A 13,683-nucleotide genomic window follows, 5' to 3' on the forward strand; every position below is an offset into this window, starting at 1 on the left:
AAAAATCAAACCCTCGTGAAAATTTCTGCTTTTACTGTATATTATATATGAAATATAATGATGTTTTGCTGTTAATATAGAGGCAAGTCCCTTTTAGAGCGGACGCTGTGGTCCAGTGGTAACACTGTCTGACTATGAAACCAGGGGTCTTGAGTTCGAGCCCCTGCTTCTCCAACTTAAAATTACTAACCACTGGGATGAGTCCCGTGTATGGGTGCTTTACACCTTGCAAGCTGAAGAAACAGGGAAGAGCGTCTTCTGTATCTTGCACTATCCTCCCACAAGGATTACTAACAGTCTTCTGGAGGTGTCACCCATATGGGTTACCGGTGGCAACTTTAAATAAACTTATATACAAACAAACTAATAAATCTAAACTCCTACCTCACTTGTTGCTGTAAAGGTTAAAGTTCAAGTTATATATGTTAACCATAAAAGCCAACATACATTCATGTAACTTATACTACACTTCTTCCACATTATGAACAGTCAAGATTTTGAACACTGATTATGCTGAGGTGTGTACAATATTCACTTGACTGAAACAACACAGTAGTTGTTGATGAAGTCCCATGGTGTTAAAGAAGTGTATAGAATTCATTCCACTTGAATCACTCCGCTGTTTTAGATAAAGTTCCCTGGTGCTGATGCATCTGTATAATTCATTCGTCTCAAACCACACAGCTGTTTTTCATGAAGTTCCTTGGTGTTAGAATGCATAATGAATTCTCAAACAGCAAACTATTTTTAAGTTCTGTGCGAGTCACATTTACTCTACTCGAACAACACAACTGTTTTTGATAAAGTTCCCAGGACTCAGAAGCATCTGTTCATATTTTGATGGACACACATTCAATTTGGGGTCACGTCTTGGTAATACTGGAGACTTATCTGACCTGAAATACAAACAAGAGGACCATGATGGTCCTGAATCGCTCACCTATCCCCCATGACCCATGTTGAACTGAGTATGACATCGTTTTTTCTATTATTTGACATAGTGACCTAGTTTTTTTGAGCACATGTGACCTAGATATCATCAAGATAAAAAATTCTGACCAATTTTCATGAAGATCCATTGAAAAATATGACCTCTAGAGAGGTCAAAAAGGTTTTTCTATTTTTTGACCTAATGACCTAGTTCTGAAGGCTTGGACCCACTTTTGAACTTGACCTAGATATCATCAAGGTGAACATTTTCACCAATTTTCCGAAGATCTCATGAAAAATATGGCCTCTAGAGAGGTCACAAGGTTTTTCTATTTTTCGACCTAATGACCTAGTTTTTGACCCCACATGACCGTTAAGAACTTGACCTAGGTATCATCAAGGTGAACATTCTGAACCAATTTTCATGAAGATCCCTTGAGAAATATGGCCTCTAGAGAGGTCACAAGGTTTTTCTATTTTTAGACCTACTGACCTAGTTTTTGACCGCACGTGACCCAAATATTGAACTTGACCTAGATATCATCAGGGGAAAAATTCTGACCAATTTTCATGAAGATCTCTTGAAAAATATGGCCTCTAGAGAGGTCAAAGGTTTTTCTATTTTAGATCTACTGACCTAGTTATTGACCGCACGTGAACCAGTTTCGAACTTGACCTAAATATCACAAGGTGACATTCTGACTAATTTTCATAAAGATCCCATGAAAATATGGCCTCTAGAGAGGTCACAAAGTTTTTCTATTTTTAGACCTACTGACCTAGTTTTTTTACCGCACGTGACCCAGTTTCAAACTTCACCTAGATTCATCAAGGTGAACATTCTGACCAATTTTCAAGAAGATCTCTTGAGAAATATGGCCTCTAGAGAGGTCAAAAGGTTTTTCTATTTTTAGACCTACTGACCTAGTTTTTGACCCCACGTGACCAAGTTTCGAACTTGACCTAGATATCATCAAGGTGAACATTCTGACCAATTTTCATGAAAATCCATTGAGAAAGATGGCCTCTAAAGAGGTCACAAGGTTTTTCTATTTTCAGACCTACTGACCTAGTTTTTGACCGCACGTGACCCAGTTTCAAACTTCACCTAGATATCATCAAGGTGAACATTCTGACCAATTTTCAGAAGATCTCTTAGAAATATGGCCTCTAGAGAGGTCACAAGTTTTTCTTATTTTTAGACCTACTGACCTAGTTTTTGACCCCACGTGACCCAGTTTCGAACTTGACCTAGATATCATCAAGGGACATTCTGACCAATTTTCATGAAAATCCATTGAGAAATATGGCCTCTAGAGAGGTCACAAGGTTTTTCTATTTTTAGACCTCCTGACCTAGTTTTTGACCCCACGTAACCCAGTTTCGAACTTGACCTAGATATCATCAAGGTGACATTCTGACCAATTTTTCATGAAGATCTCATGAAAAATATGGCCTCTAGAGAGCACAAGGTTTTTCTATTTTAAGACCTACTGACCTAGTTTTGACTGCACGTGACCCAGTTTCGAACTTTGACCTAGATATCATCAAGATGACATTCTGACCAACTTTCATAAAGATCCCATGAAAAATGTGACCTCTAGAGTGGTCACAAGCAAAAGTTTACGCACGCACGAACGGATGCACGGACGGACGATGGACGACGGACGCCACGCGATCACAAAAGCTCACCTTGTCACTTTGTGACAGGTGAGCTAAAAATACAGCTCTTTCCATGCTCATTTTCACAAGTCAGTTTCTTCTATCTCACTAGATTTATAAGTAATTACCCTTAATCAAATTTAAGACAGGCAACATACAAAAATGTGGTCTTGGCATTATCTGTAGCTGAACCTGGCTAAGCAGTCACCTGTATTAAGCAACCACTTGCCTTTTCCCTTACCCTGTAAATTTCTATAATGGACTTGTCTATTTTTCAATTTGGAGAGTGCCATTAACTGCTAAAAGGGGTGCATACAAAAAACATACTGAATGAATGGCGGACAGTGCAGATCATGATCAGACTGCACAGATGTGCAGGCTGATCATGATCTACACTTGTGGCAAAGGCAGAATCAATCGTATTATCAGACCACGCTAAAACCACTTGACTACAAACTATACAAACTGACTTGTTTTTTCAACTTTTCTTAGGCAGCTACCTCCCTTATACAGTGACAGTGTATCACTGTCTTGGCTGGCTGATTTATACATGTTTGACTGTACCTTGGTTTCTTAAAAAGCTCTGTGTCCTGTGCATTATCTGGACCTATATCTCCAAAAGAGTAGGATTTACTGGCCGAGGACATTCTCCTGTCTTCTAGTAGCGGGCGTGAGAAGCCGAATGATGAGCCACTCCCACTTCGGGTCCGCCACAACTGGTCAGGTACCACACCCAAGTGATCATCTGAAGAAAAGAACCAAAGCATTTTATTATTCACAATAAAGCTTTAATTGAAAGAAACAAAAAGACTTAAGTAAGTTATTCTCAATTCTGAATCCTTTGTAAAAATTGCACATGATTTACAGTCAAACTTGCATGAGAGACCACTCCTGTTTAAGACACAACTAGCATTAAGAGACCACCTTTTCCAGTTCCTTTTTGTGTTGCTGGTCCATTTCAAAATTCAGCTCACAAACAACCAATCACATGCTGGAATTTTGAGATATGTCTCAGAACTCTGTTTCATAACCTTAAACCATGTTGTCTGATAAACATGCATAATCAAGACCACACTGAAGTCCAAACCTGCAAAACTTTGGATGACAAAAACTCTATCCATCATACTAATGCCTGTTTAATAGCATTCAGGCAGACAATTCAAATAAAGTCTGTCTTCTGTCCAACACAAAATTCAATATTATTTGAAACTTTGTAGCAGCTGTCGACTATGACTAAGATTCCTCCTACCTGGGTTCTATTTTCAATTTCGTAACAGCTGTCAAGTATAATAAACATTTCCTACTCCCAGCTTTCTGACAAACATGGTAAAATAACAAATCAAGATGAACAAATCAACGTGAGAGTACAGTAAAAGCAGAAATTTTCGCGAGGGTTTAATTTTCGCTATATTCGCGAAACCCTACATCTCGCTGAAATTAATTCTCGTGTTGATACCGGTATTCACCATAAGTATAATTCTAATTCAAGCAAGATACCATTTTTACAATTTCGCAAATATTTAACCTTGCGGACATACTAAATTTTCAAATTTGTGAAAGTCTGACCCAAAGAAAATATGTGCGTTTACAGTACATGCCCTGGATACAATGAGCAAAACATACACAGAGCTATGCCAACAAACAGAAAACAATAGAACATTAATATTTTACGAAAATTATCATGTCAGAAATGCTAGTCATTTGCCTAAAAAATATAATAGTGAAGCTTAAAACATTGGCTATTGTGGTCGAATGGTGAACCATGTTTACTTTTGACACAAAATATTTCTTAAGCAGTTTTCAACCACATTTGATACTCCCAAATTTGATCAATACTTCATACACTTGTTTAGCAGCCAATCAAAACAAGCTCTCCAGAGCTTATGCTATTTGTAAAATGTCTTGTCGACTCAAAATAAATCTTATCTCCTCTCAAGCGGCAGAAAATTTACCTAGTTCACTTTGTATTTTCAGACCCCAGGTATATAACTGGAACAAACCAACAGACAAATACTTGGCTAGAGCTAAGATATAGTCACATCGGAACTTACACCTTTGTTGAAATCTAACATAAAACAAGAGGACCATGATGGTCCTGAATCGCTCACCTATCCCCACATGACCCAGTGTTGAACTGAGTATGACGTCGTTATTTCTATTATTTGACATAGTGACCTAGTTTTTGAGCACAAGTGACCTAGATATCATCAAGATAAAAAATTCTGACCAATTTTCATGAAGATCCATTGAAAAATATGGCCTCTAGAGAGGTTACAAGGTTTTTCTATTATTTGACCTAATGACCTAGTTTTTGGAGGCACGTGACCCACTTTTAAATTTGACCTAGATATCATCAAGCTGAACATTCATACCAATTTTCATGAAGATCTCGTGAAAAATATGGCCTCTAGAGAGGTCACAAGGTTTTTCTATTTTTTCGACCTACTGACCTAGTTTTTGACTGCACATGACCCAGTTACGAACCTGACCTAGATATCATCAAGCTGAACATTCTCACCAGTTTTCATGAAGATCCATTGAGAAATATGGCCTCTAGAGAGGTCACAAGGTTTTTCTATTTTCAGACCTACTGACCTAGTTTTTGACCCCACGTGACCCAGTTTCGAACCTGACCTAGATATCATCAAGGTGAACATTCTGACCAATATTCATGAAGATCTCATGAAAAAATATGGCCTCTAGAGAGGTCACAAGGTTTTTTCTATTTTAGATCTACTGACCTATTTCTTAACCCAATGTGACCCCCGTTTCGAACTTGATCTAGATATCATCAAGGTAAACATTCTGACCAATTTTCCTGAAGATCCATTGAAAAATATGGCCTCTAGAGAGGTCACAAGTTTTTCTATTTTTAGACCTACTGACCTAGTTTTTTGACCGTACATGACCCAGTTTCGACTTGACCTAGATATCATCAAGCTGAACATTCTGACCAATTTTCATGAAGATCCATGAGAAATATGGCCTCTAGAGAGGTCACAAGGTTTTTCTATTTTTAGACCTACTGACCTAGTTTTTGACCGCACGTGACCCAGTTTCGAACTTGACCTAGATATCATCAAGTTGAACATTCTGACCAATTTTCATGAAGATCCATTGAGAAATATGGCCTCTAGAGAGGTCACAAGGTTTTTCTATTTTTAGACCTAATGACCTAGTTTTTGACCGCACGTGACCCAGTTTCGAACTTCACCTAGATATCATCAAGGTGAACATTCTGACCTATGTTCATGAAGATCTCATGAAAAATATGGCCTCTAGAGAGGTCACAAGGTTTTTCTATTTTTAGACCTACTGACCTAGTTTTTGAACCCACGTGACCCAGTTTCGAACTTGACCTAGATATCATCAAGGTGAACATTCTGACCAATTTTCATGAAGATCTTGTGAAATATATTGCCTCTAGAGAGGTCACAAGGTTTTTCTATTTTTAGACCTAATGACCTAGTTTTTGATGGCACATAACCCAGTTTCGAACTTGACCTAGATATCATCAAGGTGAACATTCTGACCAACTTTCATAAAGATCCCATGAAAAATGTGACCTCTAGAGTGGTCACAAGCAAAAGTTTACGGACGGACGGACGCACGCACGCACGCACGGACGGACGATGGACGACGGACGCCGCGCGATCACAAAAGCTCACCTTGTCACTTTGTGACAGGTGAACTAAAAAAATCCACCTGGTTTATTTTGTGACCCATATTCACTAATTACCAATAACTGTCAACAGCTGAAGGAAGAGCCGACTTCTCCCAAAATATTTCGGACCAAGCTTGCCCCTTGAATCAAACTTAACTCATAACACAACCCTGGACCTGTGAGATATATAGTGCATTAGTACTATTTACACACCTGATACAGCTGAACTTTGGCTTGTTGGACTGGCCAAGGAATTATTGTCTGATCCTGGTATAAGATACCTCAGATTAATCTTCATATGTTTACACACCTGAAAATAAGGTTAAAAGGTTAAGATCTTTATACTAAACTGCCGTTAATCCTTATCCAGCTAAATTTCTATTATAAACTTGTCCATCTTGCAATTTCGACAGTACCATTGACTGTTCAAACGGCTGCATACCAAAAAGATACTGATAGCGCAGGAAATGGTGCAAATCATGATCAGACTGTGTGCAACACAAAATGGAAACCAAACAGCTCAGAACTATGTGTGACATAAAGCTAGAAAGACCCAGCTCAGAACTATAGGAATGTTACACAAAAAGGGAGCCACTCAGCTCAGAACTATAGGAATGTGACACAAAAAACAGACAGCTCAGAACTTAATAAATGTGATGCGAAGAGGAAATCACAAAGCCGAAAACTAAGGAACTGTGCTACACTGTGAACCACTGAGCCCAGAATTATGTAATTGTGACACATAGAGTGCTCAGAACTAGAGAAATGTGACACAAACAGTACAACAAAACCCCACTCACCTCATAAAGGCCTTTGGATATGGCGTAAAATGAGACTTTAGCTTGGATAGTGTCCCCATACTGGCATGACCTAAAAAATAAATTTCTGATAAGTTAAACAGCTTACAGTTCAGAGTTTAAATGTTTTAAGTTGTTAATTTTGAGTTCAGTGACCAGTTTAAGAATTCAGCCTTCCCATTGGTCAGTAATAGATATGGGTTCAAAATCAACCAATCAGAAGCTGGAGTTCTAAAACTGGTCTCTAAGCTTTGTTTAATAACAAGATCAGATCATTATAATGGTGAACATGTATAAATTTTCCTTCTCTGTGTTTGCAAATCTTCTTTCCCTGAATTTAGAGTATTTCATCCTTGACCTTAAAGTACTCTTTCTCCTGAATTCAGTCTTTAATTCCAAAATTCAGGTCTATAACTTGAAATGCCAGAAATTAAACATCTTCTTCTAAACCAAAATGAATGAAGAAAAAAGTTTTCTTTAGAAAAATATCTGTTGTCTGAGTCAGTCTGTTTCTAGCATACAACAATCCAAATTAGAATACTGAGATTCTACAACAACAAAGACAAGAAGTTGCATTCAATAAACGCTTGATGCCCCCAGTGGCATCCTTGCCGATACAAAGCAGCCTAAGCCCAAAACGAGGTAAAGTTCAAGGTCAAACTGAGGTCAGGTGATGTCTAAAGATGAGGAATGGTCACAGGTTACATCTGCATTAGTATCAAATCATTCTAGTAAAGGGTATTGATGCTAGACGAACGGTCCCATTTGGTTAACCTCCTACGGATGGACGGACGAACGAACGGATGGACGGACAGGACAATCACTATATGCCTCCTGCATCAGTAGATGCCGGGGGCATAAAAATGTAAAACTGGCAAGGCATAAGGCATGCAGATGTTTGAACTTTCAAAAATCATCAAAACAGCTAAACCACAAACAAAGGAGAACTGAAACAAGGGAACGGAGGTGTACTGGATCACCTGCAGGTCTCAGGTCTGTCCCCTGCTTAAAGCCTGCTTGACACTTGGGACTGAACAGCACTTGGGTCATAACCAGCCTTGTTGCTGATTTTTCAAAAGATACAGACTAAGCACATCCTCCATAAATTGCTTATCAAATTAATGCCTATTTCAGAATAAAGTGCTAGCATTATGACACCCAATTTTATTTTCATCTTCATACTCCTAAAATCTTGACAATTCATTAATACATGTACATGTTACAAAGTGGCATACTGTCCCACCGGTTTTGAAGTTTCATCATCACTGAATAGAGCACTTTAAAATGTGCATAAACCTCTGTGAGAATAATCCCTAAATCCAAGAAAACAATTTATGAAAGGGGTCACTTTTATCTTCCTATTGTGTCTGTTACCGCATATATTTCATAGTATTGTTTGTAACGCAATAATCATTTTGGAGTCAAAGCCTTGAAATTTTTTTCTTAAAGCAGACAAGAATTATCCAACAGATGTTAATATTCAACTAATATACTGTATCTGATCAGTAAACAAGCCAGTCACCTGCAATTATCTTTCATTCTGTCGATAACTAAGGACCATTTCCAGATGAGGTGTTGTTATAAAAATTTAGAAATTTAATTCCAAAGAATGCTATAAAATGTTTTTAAGAGCAACCAGTTTAATTGACCTTTGTTCCAACATGACCCTTTCCTCAAAATGTTCACGAAAATTAGACTGCAACAAACACTACTGATTTCACAGTAGACTTGGAGAACATTCACCTTCTCTCATCGTCAAACTCTATTTACTAGCTTGTGCTCCACTTAACAAATAAATAACCAAGTGGACATTTATACAAGGCAAAACACCACATCACCAGAAACAATATCAAATCACAAGCTTCAAGCTAAAATAAGTAAGCACAAAATAAAACAAGAATACAAAATTATACTTAAACAAGGAGCTGCGTTCAATCAACACTTGATGCCCCCGGTGGCATCCTTGTCGATAGACTTTGCACCTAAGTCCAAAACGAGGTCAAGGTCAAACTGAGGTCAGGTGATGTTTGAAGATGAGGAATGGTCACAGTTAACGTCTGTATTAGTATCAATTCATTCTTGTAAGGGGTATTGATGCTAGACGAAACAGTCCCATTTGGTTATTCAAGAGATGGCCCATATAAAGCAACTTAAGTCCAAAATGAGGTCAAGGTCAAACTGAGGTCAGGTGATGTCTGAAGACGAGGAATGGTCACAGGTTACATTTGCATTAGTATCAAGTCATTCTAGTAAGGGGTCTTGATGCTAGACGAAACGGTCTCATTTGGTTAACCTCATACGGATGGACAGGACAATCACTAAATGCCTCCCGCATCAATAGATGCCGGGGGCTTAAAACAAATTACAAAAAACTAGATGTGTGTCCATAGGACACAGGTGTCCCCCACTCCTGCCACTGTAACATGGTTTAATGACTCAGGTTAAACAATTTTTAAGATGTTTGCAACACAAACTTTTAAGAACCTTATGTGTATTTTTCACTTAGTTGGCAATAACTCTGGCCTAACTGAGTAAAATCCTAAAGAGAACACTTCATAGGCTATAAAACAGTCCTCTAATGTTTTATGGTTGTAGGTCAAGTACATTTTAACATACATGTTTCACAAACTTTTTTTTGAGTAAGTCTGGACAAGAAGTCTGGTCTTGTGTAGTGAAATAATGACTGTAGGTAAAATATTTTTGGAGCTACAAGCGACAAAACATTAAATTTTTTCCTAGGTCAGGGGCCATAACTCCTACAATCCTGAATGAATCTGGACGCGAAACCCCAGGTGCACAACTGCACATGCTGACCAACATTCCTGTAAACTTTAGTGACTCTAGGTCAAATACTTTTGGAGCTACGCGCGACACAACATTAAAATGACCAATTTTTAACTAAGTCAGGGGCCATAACTCCTACACAACTGAATGAATCCGGACGCGAAACCCCAGGTGCACAACTGCACATGCTGACCAACATTCCTGTAACTTTGGTGACTCTGGGTCAAATACTTCTGGAGCTACGTGCAACACAACATTAAAATGACCAACTTTAACTAAGTCAGGGGCCATGACTTCTACAGTACTGAATGAATCTGGACGCGAAACCCCAGGTGCACAACTGCACATGCTGACCAACATTCCTGTAAACTTTAGTGACTCTAGGTCAAATACTTTTGGAGCTACGCGCGACACAACATTAAAATGATCAATTTTTAACTAAGTCAGGGGCCATAACTCCTACACGACTGAATGAATCTGGACGCGAAACCCCAGGTGCACAACTGCACATGCTGACCAACATTCCTGTAACTTTGGTGACTCTGGGTCAAATACTTCTGGAGCTACGCGCAACACAACATTAAAATGACCAATTTTTTACTAAGTCAGGGGCCATAACTTCTACACAACTGAATTAATCCGGAAGCGAAACCCCAGGTGCACAACTACACATGCTGACCAACATTCTTGTAAAGTTTTGTGACTCTATGTCAAATACTTTTGGAGCTAGGCGCGACATCATTCTCGGAAGGACGGACGGAAGTACTCACGGTATGATACTAAAGTGACTTTACAATGTTAAATTTTAACCACATAAACCCATTTTTGGACACTTTTTAAAGTGACAAAGAGTCCAAACCCTAACTTGCTAGACATTCAAGTACCAATTTGTTAGCAGGGACGGAAGGACGGACGCACAGATGGACGGACGGACAAAGGCAAATCTACATTCCCCCACCACTCATGGGGGGGCACAAAAAGGAAAAATAATAAAGCCGCAAAATAAATCAAAGTCATTTAGAGAAATTGTTTACAACAGCGCATGACAATATTACCCCAGTTGTATGCTCGGATCATGACAAATCAAGCTAGACTTTATCTTCTCATAGTTTCTCATGGATTCAACGCTGTCATCTGTCACAAATAAGACACGTTTTAAGAAAACCGCCTCAGCTGAAATGAGCTTCTTGATGTTACTAAAGGTGAGTTTAAGACATTGTCTCACTAAGGTTCAAATTTGTGGAAAGTTGTTTGAAAATCTTTTACGGACAGGAAAATATAGAGAAAATAAAATAATCCCTTTGATCTTTGATCTTGCTATACCTCCTTGACCTTCCACCATGTCCACTGGCATGATAAAAGGCTGGGTTTTACATCTTGTCTCATCAACAAGTTTGGGACAGACAGGTAGAAGAATGGACAAAAAACAATGCATCTAACTATAAGACTTGATCAAGAAACAGTTTTTCTTAGCTCAAACCCATCCCCCACCTGCCAAATACTTTGGGGAGATAAAACAACAAGAGGGCCATGATGGCCCTACATCACTCACCAGAGCTATGCTGTTTGCATCAACAGTTTTGGTAGATGGTTATGCAGGAAAATGTCTGTGAAATAAAGACTGGAACAGTGCCAGTATTTTTCTGACAAGAATATATTTTAAAGGCGCCTAGTAAATATGGGCAGGTAATGTGCATGTGTGTGTTGGCAGGGGAGAGAGGGTGTGATAAAAAGTTGGGGGTAAGAAGTTGGGAATGACAAAGTTCTCAGATGAGCTAAAATACACAAACTGAATATTTATCTGTAAGAACTGGGCACCAGTGTTACATTTAAAACACATATTGATGAATATTTACCTGCTAGAACTGGGCACCAGTGTAACTTGATTGACAGGAAATCTTGAAGCTTATTGTGAATAGTATATGTAACTGTAAAACTGAAAGACAAAATATTGATCTTGTAAAACATTTACATCTATCATTAACTGAATGTCTGCCATATTGTCAATAGTCTTCCCACTGAAGTCTAGGCCAATATTCAACATTTAAAGCCAGAAACTTTTGACTTCAAAACGATGATTTTACAAATATGAGTATTTCCAGAAACATTCATTATGCAGCTAATGATGACTCAGCTAAACTTTAGTAGTCTGAACATGCCATAAAGTAATGGAATACTAAGTGTCTGCTGTTCTTTAGTCAAAGTTTCATACTTTAAACCTAAATGAACATGGGTATAGATTTTCAACTATTAAATACAATCAATAAAACAGTTACATGCTTAATTTTCAAATGCAGAACAAACATAATCAAGCAATGGAAAATCACGTGTTGTGTCTACATAATAGCGTACTTGTTTATTACATTGTTTTGTGGATATAAACTTAGGTAAATTCTACCTTTGATCAATTATGACTTGTTCTCTACAAGAACCTTACAACTTCTATACGTGATTCAGGCCTCACGACTTCTGACAAAACTGGCACCTCTTGTATCTTCATGGAGAATGCCCACCTAGTCAAAGAATCAAACACAGGACCACTACAGTTCCTTGCTCTTCATACACCTGCTTACAGTATCTTTCTATGATCTAGCTCTGAGCTCAAACCCTCCCTTCTGTAATTACTTCTCCCTTCTGTGATCTCATCCCATCCTGGTGATCCTTCGATCTTGCCTTCACCTTCTGTAATCTTGCCCTCCCCTTTTTTGATCTTGCCATCCCTTCTGTGATCCTTCAGTGATCTAGCCTACCCCTTCTGTGATTTAGCCCTCCCTTCTGTGATCTAGTCCTCCCCTTCTGTGGTCCTTCTGTAATCTAGCCCTCCCCTCCTGTGATCTAGCCCTCCCATTCAGTGATCTTGCCCTCCTCTTCTGTGATCTTGCCACCCCTTCTATGATCTAGCCCTCCCCTTCTGTGATCCATCTGTGATCTAACCCTCCCTTCTGTGATCTTTCTGTGATCTAGCACACCCTTTCTTACCTGATACTGCAACAATTGGTATTTCCAACAACACTAAATATAACAGTACACCAGAATTCTCATCTAACTTTTACCTCTGTCCCTTTTTCACATTGGCATCATCACATGTTACTGACATCACAAACAGACCTTTCTTAACCTTCAGGCTATGCAATCTGAAAATATACACAAATAATGTATTCTTCAAGCTATGAAATCACAGACACAAGCAACTTCATCTCTTGGCTATGCAGTCAACAGTTCTTACACTAGAAACTTTTGATTTCAGGCTATGAAGGCCGAAATAATACAAATGTAACCACCTTGACAGGGGTGTTACATTCCACTTGCTGCTTGCATTGGCGAGTTATAGTCAGGCTATGACGGGTGAAACTTCTTGTATACTATATCAACTAGGAAAGTGCTTTATGGGACAAAGTGTTTTCAAAATTCATCTGAATATGTTCTGAAATACCTTGCGAAAAATGATAATATTCAAAATGGTAAAAGCTTTAAAATTCTATCTCACAATGATCAAGAGTGACATATTACTACTGAACAAAAAGTTGTTACATGTGTATTTGACTTCTGTATCTAATATAAAACCTGCCATTTACAGAGGGCAAAGACAAGATTGTGAATGTGCAATTTTAGAGGGTCCGGCTGAGAATTTAATTTTTTTCAAGGATGGCTTTCACTCAGTAATGAGACAGTACTATATATCCAGAAGTTATAGGTTTGATTCCATGGTTCATACAGAACATGCAAGACAAAATTAAAGTACTTTTCTTGAGCTTTTTAAATACCACTCTTTTAATTTTCTAGGACTATTTTTTCCAAAACAACATCTTTAAATCTTATTTCCAAAATATTTTTATCTTCTATTTC

At 38.3% G+C, this 13,683-nt stretch overlaps 1 protein-coding gene across 1 annotated transcript in view; it reads right to left on the reverse strand.

Moving 5' to 3' along the window:
• Positions 1-3,285: 3,285 nt before the first annotated feature.
• The window catches only part of LOC123555003 (trafficking protein particle complex subunit 14-like), a 54,853-nt gene continuing 44,455 nt past the window's right edge, over positions 3,286-13,683 (reverse strand). Inside the window, exons 7-11 of the mRNA XM_045345507.2 lie at positions 12,891-12,971; positions 11,694-11,773; positions 7,057-7,126; positions 6,470-6,566; positions 3,286-3,337 (exon numbers count right to left, since the gene is read on the reverse strand). Coding sequence (XP_045201442.2) covers positions 6,551-6,566; positions 7,057-7,126; positions 11,694-11,773; positions 12,891-12,971 — 247 coding nt within the window. The 3' untranslated portion in view covers positions 3,286-3,337; positions 6,470-6,550. The remainder of the gene's footprint in view (positions 3,338-6,469; positions 6,567-7,056; positions 7,127-11,693; positions 11,774-12,890; positions 12,972-13,683) is intronic.

Source organism: Mercenaria mercenaria, chromosome 7, assembly GCF_021730395.1.
Source record: "Mercenaria mercenaria strain notata chromosome 7, MADL_Memer_1, whole genome shotgun sequence".
In the NCBI taxonomy this organism is placed as follows: Eukaryota; Metazoa; Mollusca; class Bivalvia; order Venerida; family Veneridae; genus Mercenaria; species Mercenaria mercenaria.